Source organism: Ixodes scapularis, unplaced genomic scaffold, assembly GCF_016920785.2.
Source record: "Ixodes scapularis isolate PalLabHiFi unplaced genomic scaffold, ASM1692078v2 PGA_scaffold9__187_contigs__length_104089568, whole genome shotgun sequence".
In the NCBI taxonomy this organism is placed as follows: domain Eukaryota; kingdom Metazoa; phylum Arthropoda; class Arachnida; order Ixodida; family Ixodidae; genus Ixodes; species Ixodes scapularis.
The window spans coordinates 52,291,041-52,310,376 of NW_024609884.1; the positions used below are offsets into that span (position 1 = coordinate 52,291,041).

General features: G+C 40.9%; 1 protein-coding gene across 2 annotated transcripts in view; it reads left to right on the forward strand.

Annotated features, from left to right (window-relative positions):
• LOC8043039 (obscurin) overlaps window positions 1-19,336 on the forward strand; it is a 228,802-nt gene that overhangs the window by 136,845 nt on the left and 72,621 nt on the right. For both annotated transcript variants that reach the window (XM_040216617.2, XM_040216616.3), the window contains 17 exons: window positions 1,231-1,409; window positions 1,879-1,984; window positions 3,727-3,899; window positions 4,156-4,261; window positions 4,374-4,546; window positions 5,059-5,164; window positions 6,388-6,560; window positions 7,189-7,309; window positions 9,756-9,928; window positions 11,693-11,801; window positions 12,275-12,450; window positions 12,811-12,919; window positions 13,525-13,697; window positions 14,781-14,892; window positions 15,558-15,727; window positions 16,663-16,798; window positions 19,113-19,282. In XM_040216617.2, coding sequence (XP_040072551.1) covers window positions 1,231-1,409; window positions 1,879-1,984; window positions 3,727-3,899; window positions 4,156-4,261; window positions 4,374-4,546; window positions 5,059-5,164; window positions 6,388-6,560; window positions 7,189-7,309; window positions 9,756-9,928; window positions 11,693-11,801; window positions 12,275-12,450; window positions 12,811-12,919; window positions 13,525-13,697; window positions 14,781-14,892; window positions 15,558-15,727; window positions 16,663-16,798; window positions 19,113-19,282 — 2,465 coding nt within the window. The remainder of the gene's footprint in view (window positions 1-1,230; window positions 1,410-1,878; window positions 1,985-3,726; window positions 3,900-4,155; window positions 4,262-4,373; window positions 4,547-5,058; window positions 5,165-6,387; window positions 6,561-7,188; window positions 7,310-9,755; window positions 9,929-11,692; window positions 11,802-12,274; window positions 12,451-12,810; window positions 12,920-13,524; window positions 13,698-14,780; window positions 14,893-15,557; window positions 15,728-16,662; window positions 16,799-19,112; window positions 19,283-19,336) is intronic.

Below are 19,336 nucleotides of genomic sequence, written 5' to 3' on the forward strand. Positions count from 1 at the left end.
GAGAAAAGACCGGTTTTTTAAGACTCTTGAGACGACTTACGACCTGCTCCGCAGCAGCGCATCCGCTCGTAAGAGGCTTAAAAACCGGACTTGTCTCATTCGGCCGCACTCGGTTGCAAGCGTGTGAACGCGCCTTTAAGGCCCGTTCACACGCTTGCGTTTTACCACGACCGAGTAAGTCAAGACCGATTTTGAAGCCTCTTCTGACGGCTTACAACAGGCTGTAATCATGCACAGCCGGTCACACGAGGCTTAACCCCCCCCCCCCCCCCTCCCCTCTCATGTCTCACTTAATCGTAGTCAAACGCAAGTGTATGAATGGGCCTTCATACTTCAGCTGCATGAGGCAAAGAGCTTCGTTGATATTCAGCCGCAAGAGTGACCTTTTTTGATTGTTCACAATAGTTTTTGCTGCGCTGGACGAACACTCACACGGCGTCGAAGTGGCCGGGACACGTGTAACCTTCCACAATTGTATGGAGTTACATAACTCGCCCCTGCAGCTTACTTCAATAAAAATATTTGACCTAAAATTGTTTCCTCATACAAGTGTGGTCGTCCACGTTTACGTGGTTAAAGCGTTCGATTTTTACTTCCTTTTTGGTTCGTCCAAATTTTACCAATTTACCGGTTAAAAATATAATGGTGATTCAAGCATTAGTCGATTAATCGGTAGGTGAATCGAACAATTGCCCCTCCCTAGTTATTTCACTTGTCCTACTTGAGTGGCATCGGAGTGAATGGAGTATCAGGTTGTAAGTTACATGTGTAACAAAACGGCTTTAGAACAATTTTGTCGTCGGGGAAGATTAAACAATATCATGCTCAGTAGAAGGGCAGAATATATCACAGCACCTCATACCTGAGCGCCATATTGCGAACTATTGATGTTTTAGAAAGAGGCGAGAGACTAGCGTTTAAGAGAGAGACATAATCATGACAAAAGTAACATCCTCTATCGCCAACAATGAAAACTCCAACAGAGCATCCTCACACCCATTTTAACCTAAGCTTTTGTCTTATTTCTCGCAATTGAAGGAAGTTGTAACCGTAATAACACTAACAAGCAAAATAGGGGAAGTATACAAAAATAACTGTGACAGTTTTGCTGCTGAAACATCTTCATATCAAATATTACCGTTGCTTGTTTTATTGAGTCCACTTGTGAACTTAACCTTAATTTTATTCAACTAGTTATGCATTTAATATTCCCTTTCACTAACTTTTCAGGTCCAAAGACGACTGTGACGTTGTGCTGGACAACAAGAACATCTATGCCAAAGAAGAGGCTGACGCGACATTCACACTTCAAATTAAAAATGTCAAAGCTGAAGACGCTGGAAAGTACACCTGCAAGGTGAAGAACGAGCTGGGTGAAGATTCAAGCACAGCCCGCATGTCCACGAAAAGTAGGTTAAACATTTTCCTCGGGCTCAATAACTTTTTTCCCTTTAGCTGCCTGCCCGTATGAGAACACATATATCTCCAATTCATCAAGTAGGTTTATTTTCTAGTAAAGAAAAGTCATGATAAGTACAAAAAAGTGATGGTCTAGATACTGCATATGTATCGGTTTACGCTCTGGTTTTAGTTTCACTCAGTTTGAGAGCGAAGACAATTTTGATTCTTTACGCCTCGCCCCCCTCTCTCTTGTTCTCGCTCTTCGTGCCCACAGAGTTTCTATCTCAGAGGAGCTCGCTGGTATAAAACTAATCATTATTCATCCGAATAACTATTTTTGTTCTCCTTGGCTTCATTTTTGTATGTGCGCAGAGTCAATCTCTACATGCAATATATATCTCCCATGTGATACAAAAACCCTTCCTGGTTAAATAGTGAAGTCGTATTTCTATGCTTTACCATGTTTTGTGTTTTCAGGTAAGCCATTCTTCAAAAAGCATCTCGTAAACCAGGAGATTTCAGAAGAAGAGGAAACTGTATTTTCTGCCGAAGTGGGAGGCCATCCCAAGCCTAGCGTCAAATGGTGCGTTAAAATCTTGAAAATTGTAATAGCATGTAATCGCATTTTTAAACTTTAAGACATGATACATGAGTGTATTGCGTTTACATTGAAAACGTTTTAAAACTAGTGACCTCGAAGTAACGAAATAATATTTCGGTTGTAACGTTCCCTGATAGCATGGCAGAGAACCGCTTAACTTGGCACAAGCTTGGCAATCCTAGGGAAGGACCTAACTTAGGCGTACTACGATTTTGCTCCAAGGCGTTAATTAGTGTCCAAGTGCTTTTCTTTTGCGTTCCTATGGATTTTCTCTGGCTCGCCACATGATTGCCAAAATAAAGGGCTTCATCCAAAGATTCCACGTATAAATTAAGCAACCGGCAGTGAAACCTAAATCTGGCACTTGTTTGGAAGTATAGGCCCAATTTGCCACATGAAAACCAAGTGAAGCAGCTAACTCTGACGCATGTTTAGCGATTTAGGTCCAAAAGTGCCAGATGACAGTCAGCTATCAGCAGTGAAGCCTTACTTTGGCACTTGTTTGGCGAATTAGGGACAAGGTACCCAGGCTTATGCCTAAGTAGGTCAAGTTTTGTTCTGCCTTGGCTTCTTCGGCCTTCTTGAGGCCCTTAATTCCCAGACAAAAAGAAACTAATTTTGACCCAAAGGACTGCGCTACTTCGGTTGTCACATGTGACCGACGTTAGGGTACGAGTGTAACCTCATAATTAGCCAACTGCTTTCATTAAGTTTGCTCATTTACTTTATAGATATTAATCTTATCACGCACATTTCAATCAGTTACTTGTTCGCGATCGTCCAAAATAGTGCATAACAGTTAGATTTCTAAATATTTAATACTTTGATTAGGAGCATTACCAGATACCTCCAAACTTGAACCTATTGACATATTTGTCGTACTATGCCACAGGTATTGTTGCAATAATGCAAGAAGATAACAGCTATCTTAGGTATAAGCTCATTGACATTCAAAGATGCAAGGACTGGAATTGCGGCATGAATGGAGCGCATTATTCCATGTGCAACAGGCATTTTTTAACTATGCGCTATCGAGCACACACAATTACAAGAAAACAATTCTGTCAATTCAGAAATAGTAAGAACACCACGAATGTTTAGTTTTCGTTCCTATTGTTCAGAGTTGCTGATTTTGAAACAAAGAGTTCAGTTAGTGTATGTTCGCCTACACGACCGCTACAAAGTGAAAAGCTACTTTGCGTCATCATTTTGTCGAGTTCTCACATTTTTAACTCGGAAACATTTTCTAAATTTATTGAACATAACTTTAAGAGCAGACTTCAAGGAAACTCAAATGATGTACATATCTTTAAAATATTAGTTTTCATAGGAGTCGACGCTTATATTAAGCTGTATTTCTGCGACTTTTCATCGTTTTCATATTTTGAATTTTTTTGTTTGAAGTGGTGTAAAATATACGCTCATTTCAAGTTATTTACTCTAACAAAAATTGTTTAATTTAAATTATGCATAACAAAATTTATACTTTTACATATATTTTAGGGTTATATATCTCACCTATTTTAAAACGACTTTGACACACCTAAACGCAAAGCACAATATTTTACACGTTTGCAAAATGATGCATTCTGAAACTCATGTCATTAACACGAGCAAAAATGATGGCATATAAACACAACATTTATTGTTATTATCACATTAGCTCTACAGACAAGTATGTAGAAAGTGAGTTGGTTTTCATTCTTGACTATGTCGTGTTTAAGGTTCCATGGAAAGAGGGAGATTAAAGAAGACGACGTCTATAAGATAACTTCGGACGAAGAAACCTACACATTGAAGGTGAAGAAACCGAACAAGGAACTGGCTGGAGAATACACCTGTCAAGCAGAAAACTCGTGTGGCAAGGAAGAAAGTTCTGCGAGCCTTACCATTTACAGTGAGTCAGCTTTCTTTTGGTTTTGACTTTAAGGTTAAATTACTGTATACCATTTAAGTTTTAGCATTATTAAGTGTTATAAAAGTCTGGCATTGTTAAAAGCATTTGACAGACCTCTAAATTAATTTATTCAAATTTCAGAACTTGAAAAGTTAGCAAGTACTTCCTAGTTTTCCACCGTCGAACCCGAGTAACGCACTGTATAATTTTTCATAGTTCGTACGCTTGTAATTCTGATATATTTAATTATTTATAGGCAAACCTGAAATAATCCAAGGCATGAAGGATATAGAAGGTGAAGTCGGCGAAGCTGTTTCCTTTAATGTGAAAATTTCCGGCTCGCCCAAGCCAGACATTGTGTGGTTCGTATTATTTCCTTTCATTCGTCGTTATTCCTTTTCTTCATGTAATTTCCTTTCATTTCTCGTTCCATCATTGCCACGCGACTCGTGGCTTATTTTTTTTCGGATTTAGGAAAAGAAACGGCGAAGAGGTTTCCGTCGAAGCCACAGTGAAGGTAATGGACCAGGCACCGTCCTACACACTGGCGTTTGACGAGCTGACCATCCAGTTAGCCGGCGATTACGAGTGTATCGCAAAGAACAAGTATGGCACTGCTTCTACGGCGGGAAAGCTAACTGTGAACAGTAAGTGTATCTAAAGTTTTGTAGCGTAACAAGAAAACATGGTTTAAAAAACTTATATCGTTCTAGAGTTATCACCAAAACTTGGCTCTGCCGGGAATAAAAATGCAACGCAATTAGAATCATTCTGTGAGACAATTTAAGATGACAAACAGCAAAGCCAACCTGTTCAGAGATGTTTAGCAGATCCATTATTTATAATATGCACGATACGCGAGAACATGTGCCCCTTCTTTTTCTCGATCACTTGACAGGCAATTAAGAAGGAACTTTCAAGCACGATTTGGGTTCTTTGTCTACATCCCAGTCTTATAATATACCTTCCACCAACTATGTCGTACGTTATTCAGTCACCACCATGGTTTAGCTAGATATGCACAGTGTTTTGGGCTTCCTTATATCACTCGAGTACTTATAGTTGATTGCTTCAAAGGTGATGCGATGATACCTTTTTCAAGTTTTTTTGTTTTTTTTTCAAAATGTAAAACTTGAAATTGTATTTCCACTTTTTTTAGGCAAACCCAAGTTCACAAAAGCGCCAGGAGATGTTTGCATCTACACAGGCGAAGAATGCGTGTTTGAAGCCAAGGTTACAGGTGTTCCGGCCCCAGAAGTTTCTTGGTACGTGCATCACAGGGGACCTGTAGCTCCTTGTGCAACCTGTGCAACAAAGAGCATTAGTGTCTTCTTTTGTAAGTGTGTTGCCTAAATGCTATGAATGTTGCTGGATGTACAAGGAGCTTTGAAGATAATATGCCTTTGCAAACTGTTGTTATGCTTAGGATGATCGTATTTATGCAGCTCAGAGCCTCCAGTTTTGTGAGTGGCGGTTTTTGTATGGTCGCTCTTTTTATTAAAAAGAAATTCTAAAGAAACAGTGAAATTTTTTAATAAGATTTCACTTTTTAAAATGTAAGCTTTCAAAATGTTGAAAAACGTTTTTTACACGAAATATAAAAATATTCATTTGTAAGGCTTGAAGGTTTGAAGATTCCCGAGTCCCACTCCCTTCCCTCCCTTAACACAGACACCAAAGGGGAGCAAACGGTACCAAATTTGGCAAGCTTTTTAAATAAAATGCGTCCACAATTTTTTTTAAATAATTTTAATGACAAAAAGGTCGTGCTATGGTCTACGCAGCTCCCCGTAAAGTTTTAATTTATCTTGCTGTAACTGATGAGTTCTCAGTTCATTTCTATACATTTGACTTCATTTCTCTACTCCTTGACATTTCTCTACTCTACAGAAATGTCAAGTGTCCGTTTCAAGACAAATTATGTTGTAAAACCTGAATGTATAAACTAGAACTGGTATTTCTTATTTTATACAGATTAGCTTGTTTATAATAGGCGCAAACACAAAATTTTGTTCAAATGACTGGTTTGCGAAGAGGAAGCAACCGAGTTACAAACATTATTTTTACAAGTTTGTAACTCAGATAAAAAAAGACTTCTATCATTGTAGTTTTTCAGCGCTCATTACAAAATGTTAATATTTCCTACTAGAATTTTCCACCCCTTCGACTGTGATAGTTCACACGCTCTACTCTCCCTTTATAAACAAATATATTTTCTACGGCTTAATTTAGACTCAACATAGTATATTTTCGTTCTTTTTTTGAGCGCAGCTTGTGTCATTTTCAAAGTTCTTGGCAAATCCTTCACGTTAATCTTTAGAAGATTGGCGTGGAGGGTTTTGGTTTTGTCTGTCCCTCTTTCTTTATTTTGTCCGTGTCGTTGCGCTGCTGGTACTTTAAGAATAAACTGCAAACTACCCCTATCGTCAAAAATATTCTTCAGAAACAAGAATATTACACTCACGCTGTAAAATATATTTTATTTCAGGTACAAAGCCGGCGTAAAGATAGAAGAAACCGAGCGCATCTCCATCACAACGCACAACGGCACCCATCGCTTGGTCATTAAGGAATGCAATCGAAAAGATGAGTCTGACTACACTTGTACCGCGAAGAACAGCTTGGGTAGGGTGTCGGAACAAGCCGAACTCACAGTCAAAGGTACGTCTCACAAATGTCTTACTTGCTTTTCGTATGTAACTGCTATCCGCCGGCAGAACCGTACCCGCATTTCTCGCATTTTGTTATATTTATATCCAGAATTATGACCAAATCGCCAAGATCGGAACATGTGAAGAACTGGAAACCAATATGAGCGTATCTCTCAAAGTGACACTCGACGTGCAGTGGAATAGAGATAGTAGATTATTTACTAAAATTTTGACTCTGTCGTAATGTTAAACTAACCTAAAAACACACAAGCGCCACATTTAATTGTTTTTTTTTCTTAAACGAACCACGGTACTCTGCAAGCAGATGTAACGAAAAACTCATTGTTATATTGAAATTGGTTTGTTTGTTAATACGCTCACCTTGCTCGCTACCTTTAAAATATAGTAGTCCCGAGGCCTCTTCTGGGTTTCACTGGGACGTGGTTTTCGTTGCATTGTTGTTGGTTATTTAATTTTAGATTAGCACAAGTTAATAATATTATAATGCCTGCCTTCAAAGCGCGCTTTGATTACTAGTTCTATACATCGAACGCAGTATCTGAAGCATTAACATGACGAAGAAATGGTCACTAAAATTAAAGAAACACTATAAATAAATTTCACCTGTCTTCCCCAAGTGCCGGAGGATTCTGAGGCCCCAACTTTCATTCGCCGTATGGTGGATACCATTGCCATTACTGGGGACAAGGCCCGCCTAGAGGTGAGGGTCGCAGGAAAGCCAACCCCTACTGTCACGTGGTGAGTAGGCACCTTTTTTTAAATTTGTTACCGGTCACATTATTCTTACATGAATCATGATGAAAAACAGAGTGCACAATGTGAGCAGAGCGCTCCCATTGTATATCATGCTAAAAGATCCGCGCACAAAACACCGTCATAATGCTCAAATATCAAAGCGCGTTCTAAAAGAAGATAAAAATGCTCATTCAGCATCCGTCAGAATCACGCTTTGCAACATTTTGGCGTGTAACATTTTCATAGCTGAAATGTTTCTGGAACGTTGTTTCAAATACAAAACTCCGAATGACTCAGTAATATATGTCTCAGAACGATGCTTAAAACGATCCTCACAAACGTCAGGATGTGTCGTGTTCTGCTTTCATAATAGGTTTATGCATCGAACAAGCTGTGATCCTTCACACTTTTTACTATTAGAGCGCAGCTCTTACGCGCCAGTTCCCGCATTTAACAGAGTCGGCGCCAGCGTCGGCGTCGGCGTCGGTGTCGGCGTCGGTGTCGGCGTCGGCGTAACCGCGCGTTGCGTTAAGGGACGTCACTGACCTATACACCAATTCAATTCCCCGCTAAATTTAGCGGAGAGACTGCTCCCAAACAGCCTCTCACCCGATAGATTTAGCGGGAAAATTGATGTCAGGTGACCTCAGCACCAATTCAGTTCCCCCCCTAAAATTGGCGGGAAAAAGGACGTCACTTGACTTCGTGTCACGTGACCTCAGTCTTGTACACGTTACTAAGAAAAAGTAATCGATTACAATTACTATTACTCTTGGCTAAAAAGTATTCGATTAGATTACTTGATTACTCGACGGCAAAAGTATTTGGACATTACTTAAAGAAGTAATCGTTACTTTTCCGATTACTTTATTGTGTGAAGACACGTCTTTAGCGTTCATAACAATGAACTACTTCCAACCTATATTTCCCATTTGCACAAGTATTGAAGAAACACTGGCTCCCTCTTCGTGGTCGTTGCACCTTCACAATGCAGACACAAGCATAGAATTCGTTTGAAGACGTTTAATGATTTGGGCGTTCGCCAGTGTGTGTGTGTGGGGGGGGGGGGGGGGGGGGAGCGGATCTTGTTAAGCTTGAGCAAGGGTTGTCGCTCAAAGCTTGCGTCACTCATTTTATTATTCACATGTGGATGAGCTCGCATGTTATACAAAAGAGCAGCAGCTCCAGGATTTCAAACGGATAATGCGTAGTATCCATTAGCGGAAGAGATCACCCCGACCACTTCTCAACTCGAAACATTGCTTGACACAAAGACCACGTAGGGGAAATGGGGAAATATTTCAACTGCCTTTGTTATATTTTGCATCCGCTTTAGGCATTCTTCGGTTCTGGTTCTCCTACGGGCTGCGAGTAGGTACCCTAAGCAGGATTTCTTTTTTTTTTTTTTTATTTCTGTGTGTGTGTGTGCGTGAGGGGGCTAGTTTGAACGAAGGACTCACAAAGCTATTCTGCTTCCTCAAACTTCGCCTTGAATGGCCTTTGTCATGCACTGTGGCTTCCCTGGGGCTTCCCACTCCCAGTCCCAGCTCGAAAAAAAAAAAAAACGGACAGTCCACAGAAACTGTAAATAAAAAGAGATTGACCTCGTTTCCTACAGCTCCGCAAAAATCCTTCTTTTTTTCCGTCCGAAGAAAAAAAAAAGCAAATTTTATTTTTGTCATTTCATAAAAAAAGGCGTGTGCCGAGGGGGGCGGGGGGGGGGGGGGGGGGGGGGGGGGTCCCGTGGACAAATTGTAACGGTTACAAGTAATTTTATTACTTCAAAAAGTAATCAGATTACTCTTGTGATTACTGCCTAATAAAAGTAATCAACTGATTACAAAATTACTCCAAAAAGTAATCGATTACAAGTAATTTGATTACTTGTAATGCGTACGGTACAAGTCTGCGTGACCTATACACAAATTCAGTTTCCCCGCTAGATTTAGCGGGAAATTTGTCGTCACGTGACCTCTAATTTACTGGGGAAAATGATGTCAGATGGCTTCATGTAACATGACTTATAAACAAATTCACTTTCCCCGCTGTATTCAGTAGACAAATTGACGTGAAAATTTAAGCAATCTAAGTTGTGACATTAATCAATGCAAGCGTGACATTTTGCATTGCTTAATGTCATAACTCAGACTGCGTTTTTTGCTCTAAACATGTTTCGGCATTGTCATACGCTGAGCTGTCTCCGTAAATGGCGGTGATTGGCTCTCTGAGTGTTGTGCAGGAAAGTAGACGCATGGGCTTTTTTTAGAGTGATATATATATCTGAAGAGCTGCGCTTTGATTTCGCGTTACAGGGATGTGTAAACGACTTTCAATTTTTATAGCATTTCACACCTTTGCTTAAAGCACATTCACGATTTATTTTGGAGGTAGTTTTACGATTTTGAGTATTGTCAGCATTGACACAAACGTTTTTGTTTCGTATATACAGGTACAAGAATGGAGAGGAGTTGACCGAAAGCAAGCAAGTAACCATCACGAAGGATGGGGACACACACACGGTTACATTTAAGGACATCGTAAAGGGTGACGGCGCAAAATATTCGTGCAAGGCAGAAAACGATAAAGGAGAGGACGAAGATAATGCGAAATTAATTGTAAAAGGCAAGTGATGCTTCTGACATTTAAATTGAAATGAAGTCGATACGTTTCCTGTTATTATTTCAGGATATCAAGACCTTCTAATAGCATGATTTATATTTTTACAAGCACTTAGTATTTTTTTTTCGTGTAGTTTGAAATTATGCGCCATTTCATTCCAGATGCATTGCATTTTTTTAGAACAGCATGCTCATGCTTGAAATAAAATGCCTTTAGATGGCTACTATATACACTCTCAGAAATGCCTGCGCGTCTACTTACTCGCAAAACACCCAGAGCCAATATCTGCGATCTGCGAAATCAGGTCAGCGAATGATGGGGCAGATCATCCGTTTGGACCTAAAAATGAAGTCTGCACTGCGGCATTACACCAAGCAAAGCGTCATGCTTGCATTGCCTAATGCCACAGCGCAGACTTAATTTAGAGGTCTAAACAGATGTTCCGCCTCATCATTCGCTGAGCAGATTTCATAGATCGCAGAGATTGGCCCTTGGAGTGTTTTGCGGGTAAGTAGACGCGCAGGCACTTCTTAGAGGGTAGTCGCAGACAGCCTGAAAATGTCACAGACGCGTTTCATTTGTTCCACCCTGGAGCCGGAACGTATGAAAAGCAATCTGCATTGTGGCACTGAGCATAATATTTCAAACCCCGAGCAAATTTTTTGGTTGTTGTTGTTGTTTTTTTTTGGAGGGTGGGGGAGAGGGGGAGCGGGGGATTAAACATATCATCAGCCTCGTCACTCGATTCACTCTGCAGCGATTGGTTCTCCCAAGTGCTTTACCCTCTATCCTTCAATCAGAGCCAATCAGAGCTCTGCGCTCTGACGTCACCACAACCCCTGCAAAAGAAGCAGACGAACTTTTGCTCCGCATATACTCGGTGTTGCAATTATGTTTGCTACGATACCTGCGAGGAAGAATCAAATATTAAAATGTCTTCGAGTCAACCCTCCCTCCGAAAGCCTCCGGTCGTCAGATAAAAACTTAGTCGCTGCCGTGGCAGAGTGAGGTAGGCGCGCCGTCGTCCACTCTTTATCCCGCGCATGCGCGGGTTGCTGTAGAGTGAGTTCTACCATGCGCCGTTATCCTCTCCTCATTGCGCTCAAGAGAGAATCGCGGGACGAGGCGCTTACTTCATGAGCCGCAGTCTTCGCAATGCCTCGCGAGAGGAAGGAGAGGACTAACAGGAGATAGCTGAATAAAAGGGGCAATGTACTGGACATGATCCTGCTCGTCGTGCTAGGGACGCCGGCATGTTTTAGCCTTCATAGAAGAGAAGCAATGCTCTCGAATTTCGACGTAGTCTGCAGCGGACCAGTGCTGCAACTCAGCCCCAGCTTTTTATGACTTTTCATTTCTATCTCACAGACGTGGTTAGCAGCACCACTTAGATAACACATTTCATTGCGAGTGGTGTAGCTTCACTTACTTTAACTAGGGGTGACACGGGGATTTATATGAGTAAATTATTTCACTGTTACTTAGAGCACCCTAATGATCTAGGCAAGCATTGCAGACCCACGCATCAACCTGGATGGGCCGGAAAGACTCTGGTCAACATAGTTCGCCTTATGTTCAGATTTAATTTGGCTCACTTATTAAAGTTACCAAAAAGACGGGTTTTATTTTATTTAAGCATGGCGCAAACTTGTGTTTGATACTGCTGCTAATAGAGATAACCACGCTAGACAGAGATTTCTGACCTTTGGTAAAATTTGTACTTCCTCTTTGAGTAGAATTAACTAGTTATTTTATTTATTTTTCCAGAACCGGTCGCACCTCTCATAGACGGTCTCAGAAATCAGGAGGCACGTATTGGCTGGTCGGCAACATTTGAAGCAACTATTTCGGGTCTTCCAGCGCCTGATGTAGTTTGGTAAGTAAACTAAAATGTGAATGCTACACAGAAGGGCTAATTCAGAAAACGTTTTGGAGGCAACGCATAATTAAATAAGGGGACAGGCCGTGTATGATTATGCAAATTAATATTTTGTACTTCTGCAGATGAACACGATGATCATATTTTTGAGTAGCGCTAGATTTCTCTGAGGCCTCAAATTACATACCATATGTCTTCTAGTATAAAATATCACCCGTACCCGAAGGCAGCCGATAGGTAGCATAGCAAAGATAGCAAAGGTAGCATTTAATACCAATGTATGGTATTAAATGCTGGATATGTGAAGAGCCATTTTCTCTTCTTTGTGAATTATTTGCGTGTGCGGTCTTGGTGATTCACAATGACTTGCAACTTTAAGCATCGGTACTGGGAAAACACTGATTGAACCAAGACATATCAATGCAGATTTTTACAATACGTTTTTATATTTTTGTGATTTAAATTTATAGGAAAAAAGATGGCACCGTCCTCACTCCTTCCGAAAATGTTGTCATTTCCGCCGACGTGGAGACAGAATCCTACACGGTTGTGATTCGGCGAGTAGAAGACGATTTCGGAACCTATACATGTCATGCATCTAACAGCGCCGGGGAGGACGAAGCCCAAGCAAAGCTTATGATGAAAGGTAAATACCAGTCTGAACTAGATTTGTTTTTGTTTTTCTTGTAAACACACGTAAGTTTTAAAAGTACATCGTTTAAGGTGTTGTAAGTAAACCGTTCTCAATATTTGAACTACATATTTTATTTGGTTAAGCCAGATATATTGCTGTAGAACAATCCTGAAATATATATAATCAGTCAGTTATTCTTCTGTTGTCCTCAAAGTAACTACGCAAAATTTTTTCGTAATTAATATCGTTTCTACCTCATTTTTGGTGTGTTTGTTTGTACATCCGTTATTTTTTTATTCCAATGAAAAATTTCAAATATCGTTTGGACATGTGACAAGGCGCTTCATAACAACACCTTTTTGTGCACTGTAGGTGAAGCACCCTCTTTCATCCGAAAGCTCGTGAATACTGAGGTCGGTATTTTAGAAGAGGCATCATTCGAAGCTCGAATCAAGGGATATCCAACTCCATCAGCCACCTGGTACGTTTTTGGTTTTATTTTTATTTAATTCGAACGGTTGTTTTTATTACAAAAAAAAAAAACTGATCTTTCTAATGGGACTGTTTTAGATATTGAACTGTTTACCAATGCTTTTATTTAGGATTACCAAGTCCTATTCTGGTTAGCGAATGCATGAGGGATGTACCAATGCCACACGGTTTTCGAAAGCACGTTGTAAACACAATCTTAGACGCAAGAAAAGCCGTTTGCTTTTCTTAAATGAACTTGTACGCGACAAGGGCAGGCATCAGCAGGCACGCGAGTTTTTTTTTTTTTTAGGTAATTTTTTTTTATTGTTTTCTACTTTTTTAAAAAACGCTTTATGGGCGATTTTTAAAGTCGGCAATGAATGAAACTGTCCTTCGTATATAGTGTTATGATACTTTTGTAGCCTGCACCTGTCTCAAATTATGACGGCTTGAGTGAAATGTTTCCTCTTTCTAAAATGCGCTATTCTTTGTCGCAATATTAAAACACGTTAAAAAAAGACAAATCAATCTTTGTCACTAAAAGCTTGTTCAATAAAACCAACTATTGAGCCTAATACTGTACTTGACGAGCATGATGCTTTCTTTTTCTCGTAGGTTACTCAATGATACGGTTCTTCGGGAATCGGAGACCGTTTCTATTTCCGAGAAGGGAGAACGCTACTCCCTTAAAATTAGCAATGTGACATCCAACGAGATTGGAGAAGTCGTGTGCAGAGCTCAAAACTCCATCGGGCAGGCGGAATCTGAAGCCGCACTTTCTATCAAAGGTACTGCATTTTAAAAAAATATATATATCACATTTCTTCTAGCTATCCTTTTATATGTGCTTGTGAGTAAACAATGTGTCCTACGTTTTCTCAGGTTATCGTTTCGTCAAATTATTTTTGATATTATAGACATTCACAGCTTATATTCACGCGTTTTGCTTCGTGATATGTTGACATGGACGTTCTAATCAGCCAATCACGCAATCTCGTTCGCTGAGAAGCGATCATAAGATGTTATGGACTCCCTGCGTTTCTGGAACTGTCAATGAAGTTAACACGTTCACAAACTGCCATGTATATGAACGGTATTTTAGTTGTGCCGTCGATATTATAAAACTTTATGTTTTTTTTTTGTTTTTTTTACCGTGTGCGTTATAATGTTTTACAAATGTTGAGGCATGCCGGAGTTATGTTTTTAATATATATTCGTGATATTATGTTGCTTAGGATTTAAAATAGAAACCGTGCTTATCTCATTAACCAGAATCACTTTTTTTGTTGTCAAATTTAAAAACGGCGTTGTAAAAGCAGCACTTTTATATTTGACAAAACAATTACATACGTATTTCCGAGACCATATTCCCCTCCAGTTGTTGCACACCTCGGTTTACAACCCGCACTACACTCTAAGAAATGCCTGCGCGTCTTTTGTAGATCGCAGATATTGGCTCTTTAAGTGTTTTGCGGGTAAGTAGACGCGCAGGCATTTCTTAGAGTGTAGGGTTTGGTAACATTCTCCTTATAAAATTTACAAATGGTTAGTTCTCCAGCAGGTAGCATTCCAGCTAACTAAATAAATGATACGAATGTACCATACTTTCCGGTGTTTGAGTTGCGGTTTTTCCGCCAAAGTACGCGTTAAACACCGGTACGCCTTATATGCGTTTTTTTTTTTTTTTTAAGTATAGACTTAAACTGCTGTGATATTCTTGACCACAAGAAACTGGTCCTCTTTTTATAGAAAATCACTTGTAACTAACTCGACGATACATGCCTATCATTATTTATTCTCTGACTCCTATTTTTGACCACAAGTTACTCGAGCATATCCACAAAGGACCCTGTATTTTTTTATATATTTAGCCAGTGCGCCTGTGGTGCACAAGGGCCTTCCAAGCAAAGTTCGTGTGGACGAAGGACAACCCTTAAAGTTAGAAGCCAAGATCCCCGGACATCCTCTTCCCGACATACAGTGGTACGTAATATATATTTGTATATCCCACCGGAACCACCGCAAAACTCCTCTGCCTCAGATATTTGTAGGTCGCTACACGGAGAAAGAAACGGAACGAGAGGAGGAGATGAGAGCGTGCGGCGACGTGAGAGTGTGTCGATTGCGTTGCGCTGCCCTGCGTCGTGCTGCACAGCGCCTCCCCATTGGCTCGTCGCAAGGGTCGCCATTGCTACAGCTCGATGCATGCAGTCTTAACCAAGTCAAACGCAACTTTATGACCGAGCCTTTAGAGCTCTCTGCCCACCGTCCTTCCAAATTAGAGCTCGGCACTTTGACGTCACCGCACTCTCTCTCTCTCTCTCTTCCTCTCTATCTCAGTTTCTTTCCGTATATACAATTACTAGAGCGTAAGAGAGAAACGTACGTTTCTTTGTTCTAAATACCATTGTTTTTACCTTACCTGGCTTATATCATATGAATGGCGTCATTTTCTAAAAGTGTGTTTGCACATACGTACCGTAACATAAAGGTTCGTTAAAAAAATATAAAATAAACCCGAACTTATTTCATCTTTTGAACTGCATGGTGAACAAATAACTTACATAAATTTGTTTTTCTATAGACTGCTTTCATTCACTTCATTTACGGTGTTTTATATTTAAAAAATTTTACTATCCCACCTATAGGTTGAAAGATGGTGAGCCAGTTGTTCCATCAAACCGCGTCAAGCTTTCACAGGCACCAGATGGCACAGTCGTTTTAGAAGTGGATTCCGCTAAGCCTGGGGACGCTGGCCATTATACTGTTGTCGCTAGGAACGACCAAGGAAAGGCCACAAGTGAAACCGACGTGGAAAGTAAGTTCCCATACGTATACGGCATCGGTGCATTTTTCGCAGTTTACAAACAGGGTGTTCATGAGAGCTCTATATTACCGCTCAGGGTGGTGCACAAAATAAACACTTGCGACCTCTCCCCTCCCCCCCCCCCTCCCCGCCCCCCCTTTCCAGTTCGCCTCCAGCTTTGATGATAGCCCTACAGTTCTAAAAAGAAAACAGAAAAACCTGCCGAATGCTTGTTCTGGCTAACTGCGCCGCCCTCCGCGTACATGGAAGATCAGGTTTTCTACCTGTAAAACTAAATGTAAACAAAATTTGTCACATTCAAGCTGTAATTAAATATATTCGGTTATTACATATGTTCGTCCACTGTGTTAGCGGGGGTTCCTTTAACCTTCGTGTTGCGCGTTTGTACTTTTGTCTCTTAAGTTCCATTAAAAAGCCGTTTGAGTTTTGGCGCTATTAGCATTTAGGGTGCCCCGTATGTTTGGGGTAAAATTCGCTGGATGCGGTGCACAAGGACGTTAGAAATAGCCGTTAGTGCGTGTCAAATTGGGGGGCGGTTTGATAGAGTATTGGGACAAAGGTACATTGCTGGTTCTCAGGGGTTGCGGTTTTCATTCGACGTATCCAACTTTCGTTGTTTGTGTCTCGTGTTCCTTTTTGTAGGATTTGTGATGTTGTTATATTATGAAGTATCACAGTACCAAGGCTGGCGGTGTTACAAGATAAAACATCTCTTTCGCATTTACGTAACAGTGCCAAAAGTGAATGTTTTGTTTCAAAATTCGATATATTTTGTTATGCGCGAAATTTTATCGCGATGTGTTCGCTTCCGTACAGAGCTTCCATGTCGAATCGTCATTCCCTTAGCGTTTTTTTTTTTTTTTTTTATAGCGCAACCAGGTCTCGCGTAATGTGACATTACCTTCTAGCAACCCTTTTGTTTACAGCCACTCCGAAAGGTGCAGAAGTTCCCTCAACGCCAGCCTTCTCTGAAGGCTTGAAGGACGCGACACTCACCGAAGGATGCCCCGGAAAGTTAGAAGCCAAACTCTCGAGGTGTAGTCCTCCTCCGGATGTCGAATGGTACGTATCAAGATGAGCTAAAGGCGTATTCAACAAGGTTTCATGTTTTTTTACAACGTAGTATTTTATATTCTTCAAAGTTACGCAACCAAATTATGGATTAATCTGGACCGTCGCATTTATTCATTTGTTATCGTAATAATTTATTTATACATTCATTCATGGAGTCCTGTTGCCCTCCATAATTCAAACGGAGTTGTTGCTGGGAAGTGGTTGATTACATATGGGTTAACGTGACAAACTAATTGCACACACGCACGCACACGCACATACACCGGCACGTAGTACAGTCGCCTTCAATATGAGGATGAGCACGGGAGCATGTGCGAATCCTCCCGCCAGAACCTCGGAGCGGTATCTCACGAATGAAGAGAGTAGGCGTATACTTAAAAAAAAAAAAAAAAAAAAAAAAAAAAAAAAAACCTGCGTCTGCTTTTCCGCACAACACTTGGAGAGCCAATCACCGCAACTAACGGAGACAGTTCAGCGAATGACGATGCCGAAACATATGCTTAGACAAAAAAAAATGCAGTCTGAGTTCAAGCGTGGCATTTTGCATTTCTTAATGTCACAACTCAGACTGCGTTTTTTGGTCTAAACATATGCTTCGGCATCGTCATTCGCTGAGCTGCCTCCGTAAGTTTCGGTGATTGGCTCTCCTTGTGTTGTGCAGGAAAGCAGACGAACATGCTTTTTTGAGAGCGTATACACAGAAAAGAAGAAATTCGCAGTCGCGAATTTTTTTTTTTTCCTGGGCATTATTGTAAGGTAGCATATAAAGTATTATAGAGCCCCAACTCTTCACCGGAGTTCATATGTGCTTGGACGCTTCATTGGAAAAGCATCGCCCAATACGACGTACTATTATTGAAAAAAAAAACAAGATGTAAGAGTGTAAGTGACCAGGGGGAGGTTAAGCGTGGCGAAAAGGCTCACGAGATTTGGGCTACTTGAGAGACAACAGAAACACGCAGACGTCTTAGACATGTAAGCGTTTGCGAGTTCCCCTAAGTAACCCTAGCCTCGGGTGGTTTTCATTGTGTATTATGATCTGCTGAGAGCACATACTACCTAACGTTTCTTCCAAGCGATCATCATGAGATCGTTGCGATAGACAACGATCATAGCAGAAGCACTAAAATAATTTATTTATGTGGGGGTCTGGATTATTTTTTCCGATAGAACTTTTTTTTTTTTTTAATAACTGGTTAGCAGGATATCGATTCGGCTACCGCTGAGCGAAGACCGTTACCCTGCATTGCAGAGGGACTTTCTTGAAGACCCCACACGATCACTTGTGATATCACACATACAGTAGCTTAATCGATCCTTGGGAGCGATTCCTCAGAAGCCTAGTTATGAAGTATGGACAGACAGCGTCATTGATCACGGCGTCCAGATATTCCACCGTGTTGGCTCCTTCAATCTACCTGTCAGTACAAAAGTGCCTAAAAAACCTAACATATGTCAGTTGAAACGCGCTCACCTGGGTGTCATCGGAACATTTTTAGGACAGTTCATTCAGTTATATATAATGACAATTCTTAGAATACAACTTCGGGCAGAACCAACTATGTTACTGTATGATTAAGCGATTAGCTGCAGATATAAATGAAGGAGCTGCGGCCGGTCACGTGTCAATTTTTCAGCTAAATTTAGTGCACTTTGAAAAAAGCCCGTGTGTCTACTTTCCCGCACAACACTCGGAGAGCCAATCAGCGCAACTTACGGAGGCAACTCAGCGAATGACGATGCCGAAACATATGTTTAGACCAAAAAACGCAGCCTGAGTTGTGACGTTAAGCAATGCAAGAGTGACGTTTTGCATTCCTTAATGTCACAACTGAGACTGCGTTTTTTTTTTTTTTTGTGCGTGTGTAAACATAAGTTTCGTCATCGTCATTCGCTGAACTGCCTTCGTAAGTTGCGGTGATTGGTCCTCCGAGTGTTGTGCGGGAAAGTAGACGCACGGGCTTTTTTTACAGTGCGGGTAAGGTGAATTTGTGTGTTGGTCACGTGACAGCAGGCCATGTGATGTCCTTTTCCCCGCTAAATTTAGCGGGGAAACTAAATTGGTCTTGAGGCCACGTGACGTCAATTTTTCCGCTAAATCTACAAGGGAAACTGAAGTTGTTTATAGGCCACGTGACATCAAGTCATGTGACGTCCTTTTCCCCGCTAAATTTAGCGGGGAAGTAAACGGTCAGTAACATACCTCAAAGTGGCCAGAAGGTCCTAAAAAAGCTAACCGCTTTAATAATAGCCTTAAAACTAAAATCGATTCCTTGTTTTGTTCTTCCCTTTGCTTATGCAGGAAGAAGGATGGTGAACCTATTTTGCCTTCGGATCACATGCAGCCTGTACAAGAACCAGACGGCACAGTGGCTTTAAAGATCGACAAAGTTACCCCCGACGATGCTGGTCATTATAGCATAGTTGCTGGCAATGATGAGGAAAAAGCGATCAGCGATGCAGACGTCAAAAGTAAGTTGTTTTGCTATTTCGTAACTTTCTCGCCATGCTGCATAACACCCAATC